This window comes from Suricata suricatta, chromosome 10, assembly GCF_006229205.1.
Source record: "Suricata suricatta isolate VVHF042 chromosome 10, meerkat_22Aug2017_6uvM2_HiC, whole genome shotgun sequence".
Classification (NCBI taxonomy): Eukaryota; Metazoa; Chordata; class Mammalia; order Carnivora; family Herpestidae; genus Suricata; species Suricata suricatta.
The window spans coordinates 3,934,256-3,953,670 of record NC_043709.1 but is presented as its reverse complement, the minus strand read 5'-3'; the positions used below and the strand labels follow the sequence as shown (position 1 = coordinate 3,953,670).

Below are 19,415 nucleotides of genomic sequence, written 5' to 3'. Positions count from 1 at the left end.
TTCAGATCATGATCTCACGGTTCGTGGGTTCCAGCCCCGTGTCGGGTTCTGTGCCAACAGCTCGAAGCCTAGAGCCTGCTTCCGGTTCTGTGTCTCCCTCTATCTCTGCCCCTCCCCCACTACACACACACACACACACACACACACACACACACTCACTCACTCTCTCTCTCTCTCTCTCTCTCTCTCAAAAATAAATAAACATTTAAAAATTTAACAAAATCTTTCATCTATGGTTTTAACATTCATTGAGATGATTCTTGAAATCAGTTATTACCAGGATGTTTGCAAAGTGGTGATTTTTTGGTTTGCCATTCCTCGTACCTTTATCTATTGGTGTTCTGCTCTGAAGAAAAATGTTCTGTTTTACAACATTTTTTTTATGTTTTATTTTATGTTTTTAAAATTTTATTTGTTTTGCGAGAGAGAGAGAGAGAAAGTGAGCAGGGGTGGGGCAGAGAGAGAGGAGACAGGGAACCCCAAGCAGGCTCCACGCTGTCAGCACAGAGCCCAGTGCAGGACTCCAACCCAGGAACCACAAGATCGTGACCTGAGCCGAAACCCAGAGTCAGATGCTCAACTGACTGAACCCCCCAGGCTCCCCTCTTCACAACATTTTTTAAGGTGCCAGTATAGGCTCACAGATTCGGTTTCATCCAATGGGCTACATAAGTCACTCCTCTTAGCAGCAGACTTTCCATCTCATCCCTTCAAGCCCCTTCTGTGGCAGCACTTTGGACATAATCGCACCATCTTCCTGTAGTTGTTCAGTTTCTAGGCTCCTCCTGACATCCTCTGCCCCAGCCCGGAGGTTCCGATCTCTCCCAGGGCCCCGGTGCCTCTCACTGGGGAATGCTTTTTCAGCACCCAGAGCCTAAGTGCGCTGCTTGCCACGTGGGAGTGAGGGCTGCTAGGTCCCTTGAGGAGACAGAGCTAGGGAGTTGCTATTTTTTTCATAACAATACTATGAATTCAAAACTCCCTGCGTTCTCCTTCCCCCTTCCGAATCTTCCTCATCCTGTATCAAGGACCTGGGTCCTGACACCGGTTCTGGGGGACACCGAAGTCGCTGCAGACCCGCTCTGCCCTCCCACCCCTGCCTCACTCCTGCCGCCCGGGGTTGGGCTCGGGCTCTCTCTGCTCTCACGGTGCCCTCTCCAAGGGAGAAGCACGTCCAGACCAGCCCTGCCAAGCGTCTCGGTGGTTTTCTGTACAGGGTTCTGTCGTTCATGCTACACCTGGATTCCTCACTTTCTGTTAAGTTTCCAATTTTAGCCCCCCCCGACTTATTTCTTGCATATAAAATATAATATTTAAGGGACTCTTGGAGAGTGCTGATGCTGGAAGGAACCAACTAGTTCATCAGTGTTTTCACACGCTCCCCTGGGAAGCAGTCCTGACAACCCTGGGTCCTCTCTTTTGAAGTTTCTAGGGGGAGGGGCTGTGTTCCTCCATTCCGCACGTTTCCGAGGGTTCCCGTGCGGCCCTGCAGAGTCCCTGGCTGTCCACCTGCGACCCCCCGGCTCACACCAGGGTCTCAGGACAGCTCACAGGCCCGTGACCTCAGGGTTTCCATGACAGCGCTTTTTCTGCTTAGCCTGTTTCATCTTCACAGGAGCGCAGCGTCTGGCACTTAGTGGGGTCTCCGTAAGTAGCTGTAAAAATCAGCCTCCCATTTCAAGTGTGGAAGCCGTGACTCCACGAGGGGTGTCTTGCCCCCCGGAGGCCTGATTGGGGAGGAGGCGCGCCGCCCCAGCTCCTGCACACAGTAGGCGCTTAGCTGCAGGCACAGGGAAGGTCCGCGGGGCGGGTCTGTGCCCTCAGGAGCAGGTCTGGGCAGACGGGGCGGGGCGTATGCAAATAGATCGCGAGGAGGCTCGGGATTGGCCGGCGAGGGCGGGGGCGGGGCGCGTCGAGGGAGGGCCCAGGAGGCCAGGTGCGCGGACCCAGAGAGGCGCGGTGGCCCTGGACCGCCCGCCCCGCGCTCCCCCGGCTAGTTCAAGGCCATGCCTCCGCTCTGGGCCCTGCTGGCCCTCGGCTGCCTGCGGCTCGGCTTGGGTGAGCGGGAAAGGGGAGAAGGCGCCTGGGACCTGGCCCTCCCACAGTCCTCAGAGGAGCCTGGATGGAAAGGAGCGATGTGATGGGGGACTTGGTGTGTTCGCTCCAGGAGTGGGCACGCCTGCCCGCGCTGTGCCAGGTCCTCGGGTGGGATTGCAGGGCTCAGGGCTCACAGATCCCTGTGATAGGTGCTGTGAGCGACAGACGCACAGGGGGCTGTGGGAGAGCAGAGAAGGGGCTGAAGGAGACCTGGAGAGGCCTGGACTGGAGTAGATGGGGGGGGTGGGTGGAGCATTTCAGGGGAAGGGGCAGCCAGGGCAAGTTCAAGGAGGGAGGCAGCATGGTCTATCCTGGGAACCTCCCTACTACTGTCCATCAGCGGGGCTGCAGCATGGCATGGGGCGGGGTGGAAGGGTGTGCTTTTCAGAGAGGCTGCAGACCCAAGGAAACAAAGCCCAGAACCTCAGGACTTTGGTGCCCCGTCAGAGGGCCTGGGCTGTGTTGGAGTCCCCTCCAACGCAGTGGGGAGCTATGGAAGGGGCCTAGGAGGAGAGTGACAAGGTTGGATTTGCATATTAGACCGCAGAGGATGAGGGAGGGGCTTGTTTCTGGGGTCCCTGTGAAGAGAGCTGAACGCCTGATTGGGTGAGTGAGGCAGTGGGGGGGTCTCTGGAACTGAACAGAGAGAGGGCAGCAGTGGGCTGGACTGCTTGGTTCCTGGGGGGAGGCGGGGGGCTCACTGGGGCAGGGGTGCTGCCTGTGTCTGAGGTCAGTTCCCAAGATGGCCCTTGGAGGGGGGAACCCCAGTGTCTGGCATGCTCTAGGTGCTCAGTCACCATATGCAGACATGGGGTGGGGGGGGCAGAGTGCACTCAGGGGGTCTGGGCAACTCTGCTGGGGGTCAGCTCCGGTCCTCACTGCCTCCTCTAGGTGTGAACCTCAAGCCCCAGCTGGCCAGTGTGACCTTTGCCACCAACAACCCCACCCTCACCACCGTGGCCTTGGAAAAGCCTCTCTGCGTGTTCGACAGCTTGGCGGCTCTGGATGGCCCCTGCGAGGTCTACCTCTATGTCCTGGTTGACTTAGGTAAAGCTTCTTCTTAGGTAAAGGGGCTCCGTCCTGCCGGGAGGGGGAAAGGAGGCAGGCTCAGCACATAATACAACCACGCCCGTGCACCTCACTGACGTGCACCCGATGGGCTCTGGGCCAGCCGTGGGCGGGGGGGGGGGGGGGGCTGCAGCACACGTGTGGACTTGTTCCCGAGAGACGTCCAGTCTGGCAGAGATAACGGCAGCACCAGTCACTGAGCACCCGCACCAGGCTCGGTGCACTGCACACCTTACAGCTAATGCTTACAACCAGCCTGCAAGTCAGCCGTTGGGATGCCCATCACAGAGCAAGGAATCAAGGCTCACCCAGGTGGAATAACTCACGGGAGCCCCCAGGATAGAAAGCGAGCCCAGACCACCGTGCTGTCTCAGGGCCCAGCCCTTCCCCAGGCTCCCCGAGGTGGTTCATGATTGGGGTTTGCGAGAAAAACCCCGCCTGAGGACCCGCGTGCTCTGGCCCCGCCCTCCCCTTTCACCGGAGCGTCCTGGGCTTCCGATCGAGGGAACCCAGTGACAGCCTCTTACATTTCTGGCAGCCCATTCAGGGCCATCATTTTATTCTTTCAACCAACATTTCCTGACGGCCTACCTGTGCCCTGTCTGTGCACCCTGCAGGGGGGTTCTCCCGTGTCACAGACCAGGGTCCAGAGAGGTAAAGGGGGTTGTCCAAAGTCACTCAGCAAGGAAGGAAGGGACCTAGGACGCAACGCAGGTCTGCTCACCTCCGTTCCATTCCCCCACCCCTCGTAACGTAGGGCCCTCCTGTCTCATGTCACAGAAGATCCGGTGCTCTCGGGGCGGGGCGGGGGGAAGACAGAAGTCTGTTGTGGGGGGCCTATAGGAAGAGGAGGTGTGTGAGAGCCAGGAGGCGGCACAGGGCCCGAAGCCGGGAGGCGCTCCTATCTGCCCCTCCAATGCACAGGGAGCCCTCGAAGCAGGCCTGCGCCCACCTGGGCCTGGGAGCCCAGGGCCCAGCCCGCACCCAGTATCCTCAAGATGTCTGCAGGTATTGGGTGAATGGCTGACTGGGTGACTCTGAGCTGGGGTGGCCAGGCATCTGACCCCTGACCCTGTCTCTGCAGCCAGCTCCAGGAACGCCTCCGTGCAGGACGCCACCGAGACCCCGCTGAGCTCCACCTTCCAGCAAACGGAGGGGGGAAGGACAGGCCCCTATAAGGCAGCGGCCTTCGACCTGACTCCCTGTGGTGACCTGCCCAGCCTGGATGCCGTGGGGGATGTGGCCCGGGCCTCAGAAATCCTGGACGCCTACCTCGTCAGGGTGGGCGCCAATGTCACCTGCCTGTCAGACCCCAACTTCCACGGCCTCTGCAACCCGCCCCTGTCGGGGGCCACGGAGTACAGGTGGGCGGGTGAGCGACAGTCATGCCCCAGCCCTGACTCAGGAAGGCCCGGAAAGGCCACGTTTCTCACGCCAGCACTGTCACGGGGCTCATGGAGGGGACTGCTTCCGGGCGCGCGCCCATGCCAGGGCCCCACACACCCAGAAGGACCCGGCTTGGCTTAGTTCTCTGCCGTTGTCGCCTTGAAATTATTTTATTTTTTTAATCCTTTTTTAATCTTTAATTTATTTTTGTTTAATATTTTTTAAACAGTTATATATTTTTGAGAGACAGAAAGAAACAGAGCACAAGTGGGGGAGGGGCAGAGAGAGGGGGAGACACAGAATCCAAAGCAGCTCCAGGCTCCGGGCTGTCAGCACTGAGCCTGACGCGGGACTCGAACTCATGGACTGCGAGATCATGATCTGAGCTGAAGTTGGGCCCTCAACCGACTGAGAAATTCTTGATTTTTAAATAAAGAGCCTGAATTTTTATTTCGCACCAGGCTCTACAAACTATGCACCCATCCCCCTTCATCCGCGGGGGAGGAAATGGGTCCAGAGAGGGAAGCGGTGGTCCCACGTGAACGAGAACCCCGTTGAAGGCTTTTCCAGACCTCATCGTCTGCCGCTTCCTGCCCTCTCCTGGCACATCTGTTTGTGTGCCCGTTCCCGTCCCACAGCGGTCCCTGATACGTGTCCACGTACATTTCCTGAGCGCTGTCTCTGTGCAGAGCTGGGGGCTCAGTGCTCATCCATGGCCACTCGTCCCACCTGGTGCCAAAGCCTCGGTCCACCCCCTCCCGTTACCATGGAAACGCCTAGGCTGCAGTCTCTGCACCATCCAGGCCCACGCGGGGCCCAGACCATCACTTGCCTGCCTCCTGGTCAGAGGCCTTCTCCCTCCTGTGGTCTCAGCCCCTGGGCAGGACAAGAGCCTTAGTCTCCCCTTCCCCACCCTTGACCTCTTACCTCTGACCTTGTTCTCTATGTGGGAACACCTCTCCCTTCTAGGTTCCCACACCTCCTACCTGGGGGACATGAGGCACATAATCCCAGCTTCCGGAATTCTCCTCTCCCACCTAAAGAAGTAGGAGATTAGGCAAAACCCTGGATGCTGTAAGATTTTTAGGGTCTTCTTTTTTTTAAGTCTTAAACTAGAGGCTGTTGATTTTTTGGTTCTCAGAATATCCACTGTTTGAAACTGACCATGTATCAGACCTTCGGTAGGCTCGGGGTACTTTGTGCCGATTTTCCTTTATGATTAGAAACATTTGATTGGGGTTTTCTACATAAAAATACAGCTCTGTCCCAGGAAAGTTGGGCTGGGCATGAATATTATTCCTTTTCTCTCTCTCTCTCTCTTTTTAAAGTCCCTTTTGTGGTATCAAGGACCAGGCTGGGAATAGTGGAAGGCAAACATTCTACCAGGACAAATGGGTTGGTACTCAGTACACTACACTCTTCATATAGATAATCGAGAAACAGTGCGGGGAGGGGAACCCAGAGGGAGAGCTTACAGGGGGGCCATGGATCCCTTCCCGAGGGCTCCCTGGAAAAGAGTCCAGGGGCAGAAATATGGGCCAAGAGCGCCAATGCCAAGTCCAGCACAGTCCTGTTGCCCAGAGCCCACCCTGTGGCCGCATAGATTTCCATCTCCTAGAAGTACCCTGTCTGTCTCCCACACCTGTCCTCCCAACCCCTCCCACCTGTGGCCGGGGTGCACAGGATGGAGAGAAGTCACCCTTTGCTCCATCTCCTTCCAGGTTCAAGTACGTCCTCCTCAACATGTCCACGGGCTTGGTTCAGGACCAGACCCTATGGTCCGACCCCATCCGCACCAACAGGCGTAAGTGTGGGGGAGGGCCAGCGGAGGGCTGGGGGAGGGCCGGGGGAACCCGGGAAAGCAGACTCAGCCCATCATGTGGAAAAGTCTCCAGATGCAGGAAGGCCATTGGGTTAACGAGGAAAATGTGTCTTTTAAAAATATATTTTAATGTTTTTTATTTTTTTGAGAGAGACTGAATGTGAGCAGGGGAGGGGCAGAGAGAGAGGGAGACCCAGAATCGGAAGAAGGTTCCAGGCTCTGAGCTATCAGCACAGAGCCCGAAGTGGGGCTTGAACCCATGAATCATGAGATCATGACCTGAGCTGAAGTTGGACGTGTAACTGACTGAGCCACCCAGGCGCCCCCTGCCTAATCTTTAATTGCAGATAATCCATATCCCATCCATTTTACCAGAAGAGTTGAGTTAGTTTGTAATTTAAAATTATGCAAAAGGCCAGGGGCAGTTGGGGGGCTCAGTCAGTTAAGTGTCACATTTTGGCTCAGGCTGTGATCTCATGGTTCATGAGTTTGAGCCCCGCATTGGGCTCTGTGCTGACAGCTCGGAGCCTGCTTGGGATCTTCTGTCTCCCTCTCTCTCTCTGCTCCCCTCCCTCTTGTGCTCTCTCTCTCTCTCTCAAAAATAAACATTAAAAAAAATAAAGTTATGCAGAAAGACAGTTAGGAGAGGAGGAGAGGAGACCCACGAGGTAGTTGGGAAGTGGGTGTGGGGCATGCAGACCTGGGGGGAGACAGACGCTGGCCCCGGTCCCTGCTGCGTCCTGAGGTCTGCGGCTGCCAGGAGTGGGGGGGGTCCCCTGTGTGTCCCCGGGAGAAGGCTGAGGGTGCAGTGCCCGGGGAGTAAGTGGGCCCGTGTCCTCTAGTCACCCCCTACTCAGCGATCGACACGTGGCCGGGCCGGCGGAGCGGGGGCATGATCGTCATCACGTCCATCCTGGGCTCCCTGCCCTTCTTCCTGCTCCTCGCCTTTGCCGGCGCCATTGTCCTCAGCCTCCTGTGAGTAGCTGCCAGCTGGAGGGCATGCCTGGGAGGGCACGCTGGGCACACTCTTCTGAGGGTCCTCCAAGGCAGGGGGGAGCCCGGGAGGCCAGGGAGCTGCCTTCCACGGGGTGGGGCTGGGCGCTGGTGAGAGGGGAGCAGTGTCCAGGGTGTCCAAGGTCAAGTCGTTCAGCTGGGTGGGGAGGGGCTCAGCACCGGGGCTTTGTGGGCAGGTCTGGGCTCTGACACCTCTCCTCCGGTGCCTTAGTGTCCTCATGTGGAGGAGGGGACAGATGGGGACAGACAGGGACACTAATAAATACTATCGTCCTTGCAGAGTCTTGAAGGTTCAGGGACATAATCCCCACAGTTTTTCGGGCAGCACCTGGACACTCAACAAATATTAGCTTTTGTTGTCATAGTTCACCTCCCCGCTGTACAGATGGGGAAACTGAGGCCCAAGGTCTTTAACAGCCAGTTAAAACAGAGTAGAGCTCAGAGCCCTGGGCTTCCGATACTACTAACAGCTCTGACGTGCGTCGGTCTGGACCAGGACTCGAGGTCTCCCGTGGGGGTCCCGAGGCAGCTCACAGGGCTGCCTGGTGGGAAATCAGGTGTGCACACGATCCTCTAATCCTGGGACCGTGACACAGGGGGTAAATCAAGGCACCGGCAGGGGCTGTGGGAATCCGGAGGGAGGTGAGGAAGATCCTGCCTGGAGCACCAGGGCGGGCTTCCTGGAGGAAGGAGCAGGAGGAGCAGGGTCTCTACAGGACAGGGATGAACCTCCAAGTCTCCTGCCATGTGCGGCACAGAGACAGGGAGGCGTGGAGAGGACGCCTGCCCCAGTGTGGATGCGAGAGCACAGCAGGTGAAATTAAGTGCGCACGGAAATTAGCTGGGCGAAAAATCCCTGTGTGCGGGGGTGGGGGGGGAGGGGGCAATGAACTTGCAAGTCAGGGTGCCCTCTGACATTTAAGTCCATAAAAACACAAATAATAGATAAGATTAGCCACTAGGAGACTGGTCTGTCTGGTCAGACCTGGGAGCCGTGGGGACACGGTTATGTCCCTCCCTCCTTGTGGGCAACACGGTAATTTTTTTTAATGTTTATTTTTGAGAGGGAGAGAGACAGCGTGTGAGTAGGGGAGGGGCAGAGAAAGAGGGAGACACAGAATTGGAAGCAGGCTCCAGGCTCAGAGCTGTCAGCACAGAACCCAAAGTGGGGCTTGAACTCACGGCCATGATGTCATGACTTGAGCCGAAGTCGGCCGCTTAACCGACTGAGCCCTCCAGGCGCCCGTTGGGCAACACATCAATCTGGCACCAAAGGTCCTGCTATCTGGCCTTAGCCTGGCTCCCCCATTTGTCCGTGCTCTGCCCTGTCCCCGCCCCAGCTGCACCAGACCCGCCGTTGCCCCGGCCCTGTGCCTGCAATGCCTTTCTCCGCCCCCACTCCCCTCCTTCGGGATATACGAACTTCCCTTCTCCGGAAAGCCTTCCCGTCCATTCCGTCTGGCCGTTCTTTCCGGTGGCCTGTCTTCCCAGACACTCTTAGCTCCTCGGGGATCTGGGACAGTGGCCTCCAAGCGTCCAGCTCACGGCAAGGACTGTACGTCATTTGCTCACACAGTTCCAGAGGGGGCCCGGCACACAGTGAGCGCCCCGGGAAGACGGGTCTCTTACCGAGAGCAGCGCCCAAGTAGAAAGGTCCCTGGCCAGCTGCAGGGGTGAGGCTTTGCACCCCTAACCCTCGCTCTCCTTGTCCCCTCGTTCAGGGACGTGGGCGGTTCTGATGGGGAAACCACACACGACTCCCAGATCACGCAGGAGGCCGTCCCCAAGTCCCTGGGGACCTCGGAGCCCGCATACACGTCTGTGAACCGGGGGCCGCCGCTGGACAGGGCTGAGGCCTATGCCACCAAGCTGCAGGACTGAGGCCGGGGGGTGTGCGGGCCGCGGGTGCTCAGGGCCCGACTCTACCCATGGTGGAACGGGGCGCGGTGGTCCAGCCTGTCGGAAAACTGTTAATAAAATCTCCCCACGAGTTTGAGTTCAAAATGAATGAGCGACAAGACAGATGAATGAATGAATGAGACCGTGTCGGACGGAGAGGTTGGGATTTTTCTCTAGAAGGTGGGGGCAGGGGGCTGATTTTCGGGTGGAGGGGGCGAGGGTTAGGAAAACCGGTGTCAGAACCCCTGGAACGTCTGGGAGCTGAGGGACCCAGCACCTCCTGATCGATCGCCTCCCGTGAGCTGGAGGGTCGGGTGCGCAGTCACTAGATGGCGTTTGGGGTTTGCTGGCTCCGAGGTCCTCGAAGCTGACCTGGGCCCCACAGGGGCAGCTGCTGTCAACTCCCGTCTCCCCCAGTGACCGCCTCCTCTCTCGGGCTCAGCTTCCTCATCTGTAAAATGGGCTGATGTGTAAATGGCTAATTTCAAGGCTCCTTCCCAGCCTTCCCTGAGGGCACCGCGGTGGGCGGGTGATGGAAGAGGGGCCCCAGGCCCCCTTGCGGGGGTGATGAAGGGACTCTCCTACTCCTGCTTCTCGGCTCAGACGACTCCGTTCTCCTGAGCCAGGTAGCAAGGTCACTTCCCTCTGGGGAGTGTGCAAAGCGAGTCGTGGCTCTCCCAGCACTACATGAAGTTTCTCAGAGCAGCGCTGGGGTAAAGCAGCACGCTACCTGTGAGCTGTGAGTAAGACAACCCTCCTGAGAGACTGCGGCCTCCCTGCTGGCCTTCATCGGCAGCGGCTGATGGGGTCCTCTCAGGCCAGCGGATCATCCTCTGGGGGGTACGGACGCTGAGACAGGCACAGATCTACCAGGAGGCTCCGAAGCTGGGAAGGCAGGAGGCGGCAGCTGTGAGAAGAAGCCTGGGGGGCAGGGGCAGGAGACAAAGCAGCGGGGGGCCCATCAGGGAAGCTGCAACCCCGGGAGCAGAGAGGAGCCCCGTCCCTGAGTCCCTGAGCCGGGGGGAGGAGTGGGGGCTGGCGCAGCCCCGGCATGCTTGGGCCAGCTCTCTGTCCCTCGCCACCGTGTCCGGGGCACCCGCCTGGGGGGCCACGGTACTTCTGCACTTAGCCGTCCTCCCCAAGCCCCGCCTCCCTCAGGGCCGTCCCTCCAGACCTCCCCCAGGAGAAACCCCCTGGCAGCCACGCAGGGGAGGCAAGGCTTCCTGGAAAGTCTGTCCTTGTTCAAAACTGCATGCAAATGTGCATTTTGTTTTATTCCATGTTTTAAAGTAATCTCTACGCCCAACGTAGGGCCTGAACTCACAACTCTGAGATCAAGCGTCGCACACTCTCCCAGCCGAGCCGGCCCTGCGCTCTGTCTTATGATGTCCCTACGTTAGCGGAGCGGAGCCTCACGTAGCACACAACTAACCATGTCAAAGCCAACCATTCAGTGGCCTTTAGAACATTCTCCTGCTGTGCAACCGTCCCCTCCACCTGGCCCCAGAATATTTCCGTCCCCCCGAAAGGACACGCTGTGCCCCCCTCCTGCCCCCCAAGTCCCTGACAACCACCAGGGTCTCTCTGGACACTGTGTCAACGGAATCATTCAACGTGTGGGCTTCTGAGGCTGGCTTCTTCCACACGGGGGCCTGTTTTTTTGTTTTTTGGGGTTTTGGGTTTGGTTTTGGTTTTGGTTTTTTTGCAGTAGAAACCATCGAAGTTTACTGGCGGTCACAATGCTTACACCGTATGCAGCAAACACCCTTACAAGTCTGTCCGCAACCTGATCTCGCAAGAAAGGATGCACCGCGCAGTCGCCAGAGGAGAAGGAAAAAGAAATTAACAGGCTTGTTTCTGGGGGTAGAGGAGAGAAATAACGATAAAACCTAACGGACGAGTGTCCCATGGGCAGAGCTAAGCTGGAGACACGTACAATGCGCAGCAGCAATTGTGGGAAAAGTGCGAAGCGCCGTCTCCATTAATTTTCTGTTGTAGGTTCGTTTTTTCTAACATTCGCAGCGATCACGAGTGCGGGGCACACATATAAACACCCAGGCGCTCACACCCACGCTCGCCGCCCCGAGGGCTGGGGCGGCCTCCCAGCGGTCCCCACAGCCGGGCCTCCGGTGGACTCGTCGAGCCGCTCAACAGGAGAGCCATGGGCTCGGGTCCGTCTCTCCGGTCTCTGCCTTTACGGAGACCGAGGACCCTAAATCACAGGGTTACGTTCGACTTCTAAAAGCAAGAGGCATCTGCCCGAGGACGAGGATAAGCCAAGTGGGCAAAGGAAGGAAGCCGAGAACCCCACCCCCGTAGCGGGAGCGCTCCGTCATGGCAGGGGCAGCGGCCTCTGCGCCCCCACGCTGTCCACCGGCTCGGGGTTCCTAATAACAGGGGCAGACGGTAACAGGAAGTGAAAATTTTGGGGGCAAGGAAAGGGCAATAAGAAAAAATATACATTTGGAGTTTTTACCTTTGTTTTCTTTGCTTTCTTTTTCTTGCCTCTCTACCCTGTGTCACTCAGTAGATCTCTGCACGGTCACACACCCTCGTCCAGTAACACTCCGGCCCCCGGAATACACATTTTTTCCTCACACGCATACACAACCCCTCACAGCGGCTTTGGTGCACTAGACTCTGTAAAAATTTTTCAGTCACACTTCTTGTTTTTAAACTTGAGTCGATATAAACCTTGTTTAAATGTTATGAAGAAATGTGCATGTTCATACAAGGCAGGTTGCGGGGTTCCCCCCACCCGCTGGGGTGGCCCCAGGAGGGGGGCTGGCGTCTCCCACACTGTCTCTGGCTCCTCCCACCACCCTTCCCACCCAACCCCCAGGATCCAGCAGCGCCCGCCCCCCAGTGAGTGGGAAGTAGCCAGTTTCTGAGGTCCATCCGCCCTGTAGGGGCGTCAGCGCCTCCTTCCTTTGTTACGGCCGAGTCACAGCCCGCCGTATGGCTCCGTCATTCATCCGTTGAGGGACACGGGGTCGTCTCCCCCCGTGTGGCCGCTGTGTCACTACTGGGAACGGTGCTGCTCCGAACCGGCATCTTCATGTGTTTGCACCGTTGCCGGTGGCCTCGGGTGTGGACCCAGGAGCGGGATGGCTGGGTCGTGTGGCCATTCTGCTCAGCATGTCGAGGGACGACCAAATTGTTTCCCACGGGGGCCGCACCAGTCTGTGTTCCCGCCGGCCATGTCACCTGTGTGTTAGTATCGAACAGCCGGACCGCGTCGGTCGCCGTGGAGGAAGCTGCAGACCTACTCTCTGGGTCTGGCTCCGGGTCCATCCACCTCACCCCCTCTGAAAAGAGCAAGGCCCCCAGGTAACCCAAGCCCCTCGTGTCCCCCGCGCTGGAGCGGGGTCCGTGGCCCTCTTGACGTGAGTCCTCTGGCCACGGGCCTGGCTGATGGAGGCCCCAGGGAGCACGAGCGTCCAGCGACCGGGACACGGTAGCAACACGACACCAGGGCGCTCCAGCGCAGGTGGGCGGACGGGGGCGGGGGCGGGAGTGCGCGAGTGAGCAAATGACCATCCGCTCGCTGGGGCAGACCAGCTCCCTTGGTGGCGAGCCTCACCTCCCCAGGGAGCATTCATTATGCCCCGCTTCTGGCCCCAATCACACACCATCGGGGGAGGCTGCTGGTCCTGCCAGGAAAGCACAGCCTTTCTGGAATCATCTGACTTACCTCTCAGCCGAGAGATGTTAGGTGAGTCATTTCATCTCATGGGGCCTCAGCTTCCCCGTTTGTAAACAAGGTGCCGTGAGAGGCATGCAGAATGCACCTGCTGTGTGGTCACAAGGGTGGAACACAAGGGCGCACGTCAACTGTCATCCCTGCTCCTCCCTCCACTGTTGTCCCCCTACCCCGCTCACGCAGTGTCTGGACTGAGCCGAAGGGCAGGTTAGTGGCCGGATTCATTTCCCACCCTCCCACCCCCATCTCGCACATGGAACGGCAGGAAGGACAAAAGGGGAGTCGATGTGACCTCTGGGGCTGCGGCCAGGGCTGCTGAGTACCTGGTGGCGCCCACAACCAAAGTGGGAACAAGCTGGCCGTGTCAGAGGGAGTCAGGACCCTCGCGGTGGCTCATAAGTCGCCCACGACATAGCCGGTGGAGCTGGGCAGTAGGCAGTGGTGTCCCCAGGTCTGGCACTCTGGGGCAGCTTGACGCCAGTCCCGTGTCACCAGCCCCGTGTCACCAGCCCTGTGTCACCAGCCCCATGTCACCAGCCCCGTGTCACCAGTCCCGTGTCAGGTTTGGAGGGATCGAGGAGCCAGGTGACACCGCTGGCCCAGTTGCCCAGTGCCCCCCACTTTGAAAAGGCCATCCTCGCCTTCTCCACCGCCATCAGGCTCCACCCGGGCCGGGCCGGGGCCGCTTCTGAGCCCTTGCTCTAGGGCCGTTGGGTGGCTCCCTCTCGGGAGAGACCAGGCCCCAGCAGGGGCCGCTCTGCCTGCCAGGGGCATGGACATGGAAGAGCGGGGCGCTGGGGGGCTCGGCCCGTTCAGCATCTGACTTTGGCTCAGGTCACGATCTCACTGTTCCTGAGTTCAAGCCCCGCAATGAGCTCGCTGCTGTCAGCATAGAGCCTGCTTTGGAGCCTCTGTCTCTCTCTCTGCCCCTCCCCTGCGCGTTCTCTCTCTCAAAAATAAATGAAGAAGAAGAGGAGGAGGAGGACGATGATGATGACAGGACGCCTGGGTGGCTCAGCGGGTGGCCGGGGGGCTGAGCCGACTTCGGCTCAGGTCACGATCTCATGCTGACAGCTCGGAGTCTAGAGCCTGGTTCAAAATCTGTGTCTCCTTCTCTCTCTCTGCCCCTCCCCTGCTCATGCTCTGCATTCTGCCATGCGCTCTCTCTCTCAAAAACAAATAAGCATTAAAAAACAAAGAAGACGACAGGTCGAGTGGAGCCGCAGCCCATGTGTAACGCAAGTGGCAACTAAACCTCGAGCTGCGACCCGGGGGCGGGGGGCTGGCCGTGCAGGGCAGCGGCTCCAGCCTGTGCCCAGACGCCCCTGCACACATCCACATCGGCCCTGCGGGCGGGGCTCCCCCACAGCTGCCCTGAGCCTCGGCCACACGCCCTGTGACCCCCCATGGCAAGCGCAGGAGGCGTGGGAGGCGTGTCACAGAGCTGTGCCCCTGCATCTTCCCGGGAGCCCGCCAGGAGCCGGCTTCCCTTCCCGGGTGGTGATGAGGGCTGAGGCGGGCAGCTATGGGTGCTGCCCCCCTGCTCATGAGGCCGCCGTCTGGCCCCTGGCGGTTCAGGGTCAGCCTGCAGGGTCTCGGGGGGCTGGGGTCTTGCTCGGCTTTCCTTTGCTGAGTCTAAAAAGGCATTTCATTTGTTCCTCGCCGAGTCTGCCAGCCTGGCCCCGACAGTCCTGTCACAGCACAGCCCACAGAAGGCTTTCTTTCTGTTTTCTTTTGTCTTGTTTTGAGCGAAAGAGGGCACAAGTGAGCGAGGGGCAGAGAGAGAGAGAGAGAAGCAAGGCTCACCTGACATGGGGCTCGAACCCACGGACCGCGAGATCGTGACCTGAGCCGAAGTCGGATGCCTCACCGACAGAACCCCCAGGCGCCCCCAGTGCTGAGCACACACGATGTGGGAGGCCCGGGGACTGGCTGAGATCACTTAAGGGATGCAGAGAGGGCAAGGGACAGAGCGCCTCAGCGGTGGGACCCGGAAGGGGGGGTGCCCCAGAGGACAGGAAGAGAACTCGCTGGAAGGCTGCGCCTGCTGGGGCCCCCACCCGGTCTCTGGCCTCTGTTCTCCGGCTCAGCCTCACCTCCCACCACCGAGGCAGTAACAGTGTCGCTCACATGTCCCCAGACCTCCTCCCCAACACACCTCTGTCCAGCCTCCTGGGGTCCTTCGGTTGGCCCCTCGCCGGCAGCTCCGTCTTGTCTGAGGCAGAACCGCCCACGGGGGCAGAGGTGGCCGGAAGGTGGTGCGGGTGGCCCACGAGTCCTGGGCTGCACCAAGAAGGCTTCGCAGAAACTTGTTATAAACACCCATGGGAGCAATCTTCCTGGCCCCTTCCCAGCCTGCCCCACGGCGGACATGGCAGGGTCCTCAGAACTGCGCTTTCCTCCTCCGCGTAGACACTGCCTCAGCGTCCCTCCCAGCCCAGGCGTGGCTCATCAATGAACTAATCCCACAGACATGCTGTGTGACTTGGGGCAAGGAAGTAACCTCTCTGGGCGCCCTTGACCTCATTGGCGTGAAAAGGGTTGGAATGCTTGGGAAGCCTCTCTAAAATAAGTGATTCTGGGGGGCGCCTGGGGGGCTCAGTGGGTTAAACGTTTGATATCGGCTCAGGTCATGATCTCACGGTTCATGAATTCGAGCCCCACATTGGGACTCTGTGCAGAGCCTGGAGCCTGCTTCAGATTCTGTGTCTCCCGCCCTCCCTGCACCTCCCCTGCCCGCATTCTCTCTCTCTCTCTCTCAGAAATAATAAACAAACATTAAAAATTTCAAAAAATACAATTAAATAAGTTATTTTTTTCCCTGAGAGCTGATCAATCACAAAGCGATGTCATTCAATTCAACCCAATAGCACCCTGAGCCCCGGGCTTGGGAAAGCGGTGGCCAGAAGACCAGAAATGCAAGGAATTATCAGAGAGAGCCTTGGACAGAGTCCGGTCTGGCCTTCAACACACAGGTCAGGCTAGAAGTATGGTCGGAATCAGAGGTATCCTCCCCTCCCCACCAGGGAGGGCTGGGATAGTCTGGAGGGCTTCCTGGAGAAGGTACTTTTTCTCAGATCTCCACCATCTCTAACCCAGAGCGCCTGAGCCCAGAGGTCACATTCCATGGCCCTGTCACATGTTGAAGAAATAGGAACAAGGTCCTGGGACGTTGTATTTCTCGTTCTTACATTTTTAATTAAGGATTCTCAATTTTACAAGCAACACGGCACACAGGCTGCTGGAAGAGAGGGAAGAGGAGGTTAGGGTGCTTTTTGGCGAGGCTTCAGTCCCACGCCCCGTGCTTTCTCCCTGAGGACCGCAGTCTCCTTCCCGCCTCTTCCTGGCTGGAGAGGTGCCTACAGTCACTATCACCCCTCCTTTGCGGGTCACGTGACAACCTGAGGATGGACATGGAAACTTCCAAGAGGAAGGGCTGGTGTTCTGGGCAGCTTGGGTGCCTTGCTCATCCAGTTCCTGCCTGGTGCCGGCTTTGGGACGTACCGGGGGTGTCTCTGTCCCTGGGTGCTCAGGAACACCCCCTGCGGCCCCTCGGCACCCAGGGCCCCGCTGCTCCTCCACGATCAGGGCTGCGGTAGTTCAGAATCCTCCCACGATCGTGCCCTGAATGCTGTCGGCTGCTCTCTCTTCTCCCTGGCCATTCACCCACGAAGGGGCTCCTGATGTTTCCAGTTTGGGGCTGTTCTGAACACCACTGCTGGGACCCTTTATGCGAGGTCTTCCACGAACACGGTTTTCATTTTTGTCCCCTGGGATGAGTACCCAGGAGGGCAGTCGTCCAGACGCCTGGCAATGCACGTGCGCTTCTGAAAGAAACTGCCCACCTTTTTCCCACGGCAGCAGGAAACCACTGACGATTTCCCCCACACTGGCAGGATCATTCGGTTTTTCTGGATCCTTCCCAGCATTTGGTGTTATCACTTTTTAAAATTTTAGCCTTTCCGATAGGTGTGCAGTGGCTGTCAACGCCTCACGTGGCCGGCTGCAGAGTGTGGGTGTTCTGGCTCCTAACAACGCTCCGTGTGGTCGGTCCCCTGGATTTTGGCCATTTAATTTTACACTTGGACGTAACGCTATCTCTTTATGGTTTTGTGTTGCATTTCCCCAGCGGCTAAGAAGGCTGAACATCTTTTCAGGTCCTTATTTGCCATTCATAGATCTATGCCGATGAAGCATGTGTTGAAGCTTTTTTTTTTTATTGTTTCTTTTTGTCTTCTTACCATGAGTTATCAGAGTCCTTTCTATATTCTAGATAGGTCCTTAGAGAAACGTTTTGCAAATGTCTGCTCTGTGTATTGCCCTTTCATTTTCGTTCTGGTGTCCGTCCCTCACCCAACTTCCTTTTTCTCTGTAGCCTCGTCACACCCTGACCTGTGTCCCCTTCTACACTGTCAGCCCCATGGGTTCAAGGGATGGTTTTCCTGCTGTGTCCTCGGCTCCTCGCACAGTGGGTGCTCGGGCATATTTGTTCAGTGCCCATGCTGGACTCCCTGGCCACATCACAGTGGCTCGCGGGGTGGAGGCGCATATGGGTTGGTGTGCGGAAACAGGGCGGTTGTAAACTTCCAGGTCAGCAGTGAGGAGGCCTGAGCTGGGTACGGCATGGGTGGGGGTGGGGAAGAAGAAAACCGGAGAGACTTTTCTAGATGGATTTGCCGAGCTTCCTTCCTCCCTTCTCCTGCTGGAGAAGCCATGTCTCCAGGCACACACCCTACCTCTGCCCAGTGCTGGGTCACAGCCCTACCCGCTGACCTGCCCGAGGGCAGGGGCAACGTGATTTCTACAGGGAATTGATGGGGGGGGGTGTGAGGAGGTCCAAAGGTATAATTAGGTCCCTTTCCATTAGAGTGTCTACAATGTGCATGTGTAAGGAGGGGGTCTAGATGGCGAGGGTGTGCGTGTGCTAGGTATGTTATCTATGGAGCGTGGGGTCCAGGGTGTCTGACACGTGGAGGTCTGGCCTCTCACACCCCCACACGGCATCTTGTGTCATGACATGGGTCCTTCCACGAAACAAAGCGACAAGTTCCTCTCCAGGATGGAAGGACCATTGGCTGGTCTCTGCTGTCTTTTCTGTTCACTCCCGTGGGGCCCTGTCTGTGACTCTGCCTCAGGGGAATAATAATACCTACTGCCTATAGGGACTGTGCCCATGATGTCGAATGTGTACAGGAGTTTCGAATGTGGCCCTTAGTAGGTGCTCAATAAACAGTAGCGAACACACATACACATAAGCACGTCCATTCCAAGCACGGAACTGGTTCACCGGGCAGCCCCCCCTGTGGGCAAGGGCACCGTTGGTACAGACGCGGATCGGGTCTGGTCCCTGGGCTCTGGGAGCTGAGCCTTGTCTCACCCACAACCATAGTTACTCCTTTGTTCAACACACACTAGGACATGCTCATGCCAGCAGGGCGGAGGCTGGGATGTAGTTACACCCTGTGGTACCCAGTGGCCTGTGACACACACACCAGCACACCAGCGCCACGCCAGCCCGTTATCTGCCCTGAGAATGCTCCAGGCAGCCAGCTGGCACTACCTCCCGGTAATTTTCCACAACCTGAGAGAAGCCAGGTCCCTTGGGATGATAATGACTGCGCTTTCTTCCTGGGGGTTGCTCTGAGGACTGAGGGCAGGTGTACAAGCGTGAGTGCCTGGCACCACCCAGGAAGCCACCTCTGCCTTGAGTGAGTGCCACGTGCCCCACAGTGTTCTGGGCTCTCCTCTGGGCCCCCCAAAGTTCACAGGCTGCTGAAACCCGCGAGTTTCCTCGGTGGGCCAGGGGGATGTTAACAAGCCACTTTGACAGCAGGCAGGGACAAATATGCTAAGGAGGCAAGGAATTATCATGAACTCTGATTGGCTTGGGCAGGGTCAGAAGAGCGGATCTGGGAAGGCTGCGCAGAGGAAGTGGTTTTTGATCCAGTTGGGTCTTTTCCCGGGAAGGAGACTTCCAGGGCCGGAAGGAGAAAGGGAGGAGGGGGCCCGCTTGCCTAGTAGGACCAGCAGGCGACGTGAGCGCACCCATGCGTGATCACGAGTTCGCTCAAGCACCCGGTTTTACTGACGCAGACCCTGGGGCACGGAGGGGACCGGTCACAGGGCCTCAGGGTACCCGAACCCAAGGCGTGGCACTGTCAGACGCTGGGCAAGGGCATTTCTTGATGGGGGGAGAGCGCAGGGGTGTGGGGGGGGGCACTCGCGGATTCACAAACGTCTGGCACCGACCGCCCGGCTCCGTGCTAGCTTCTGGGGATCCAGGGGCGCACGTGCCAGGCAGGGGCCCGGTTCTTGCGGACAGCGAGGCAGAAAACACCTGGCAGATGTATACGTAGTTTCAGAGGCGGATGAGGGCTCTGAAAGAGCAGAGCGCGGAGCCCGGGCAGGGGGGCCCGGGCCAGGGGG

At 58.2% G+C, this 19,415-nt stretch overlaps 1 protein-coding gene across 5 annotated transcripts; it reads left to right on the top strand.

Moving 5' to 3' along the window:
- The first annotated feature begins 1,929 nt into the window (after positions 1 to 1,929).
- Positions 1,930 to 9,395, top strand: UPK3A (uroplakin 3A). Of its 5 annotated transcripts, none has more exons than XM_029954635.1 (7): positions 1,930 to 2,058; positions 2,989 to 3,144; positions 4,250 to 4,537; positions 5,880 to 5,946; positions 6,273 to 6,355; positions 7,216 to 7,348; positions 9,109 to 9,395. In XM_029954635.1, the coding sequence occupies exons 1-7, from the start codon at positions 2,007 to 2,009 to the stop codon at positions 9,266 to 9,268; spliced, it is 939 nt and encodes a 312-aa protein (XP_029810495.1). In that variant the 5' UTR covers positions 1,930 to 2,006; the 3' UTR covers positions 9,269 to 9,395. The 5 variants fall into 5 exon arrangements, with proteins under 5 accessions (XP_029810495.1, XP_029810498.1, XP_029810496.1 ...); XM_029954638.1 differs by having other exon boundaries at positions 4,250 to 4,529; positions 9,109 to 9,226; XM_029954636.1 differs by lacking the exon at positions 5,880 to 5,946 and having other exon boundaries at positions 4,250 to 4,529.
- Positions 9,396 to 19,415: the final 10,020 nt, after the last annotated feature.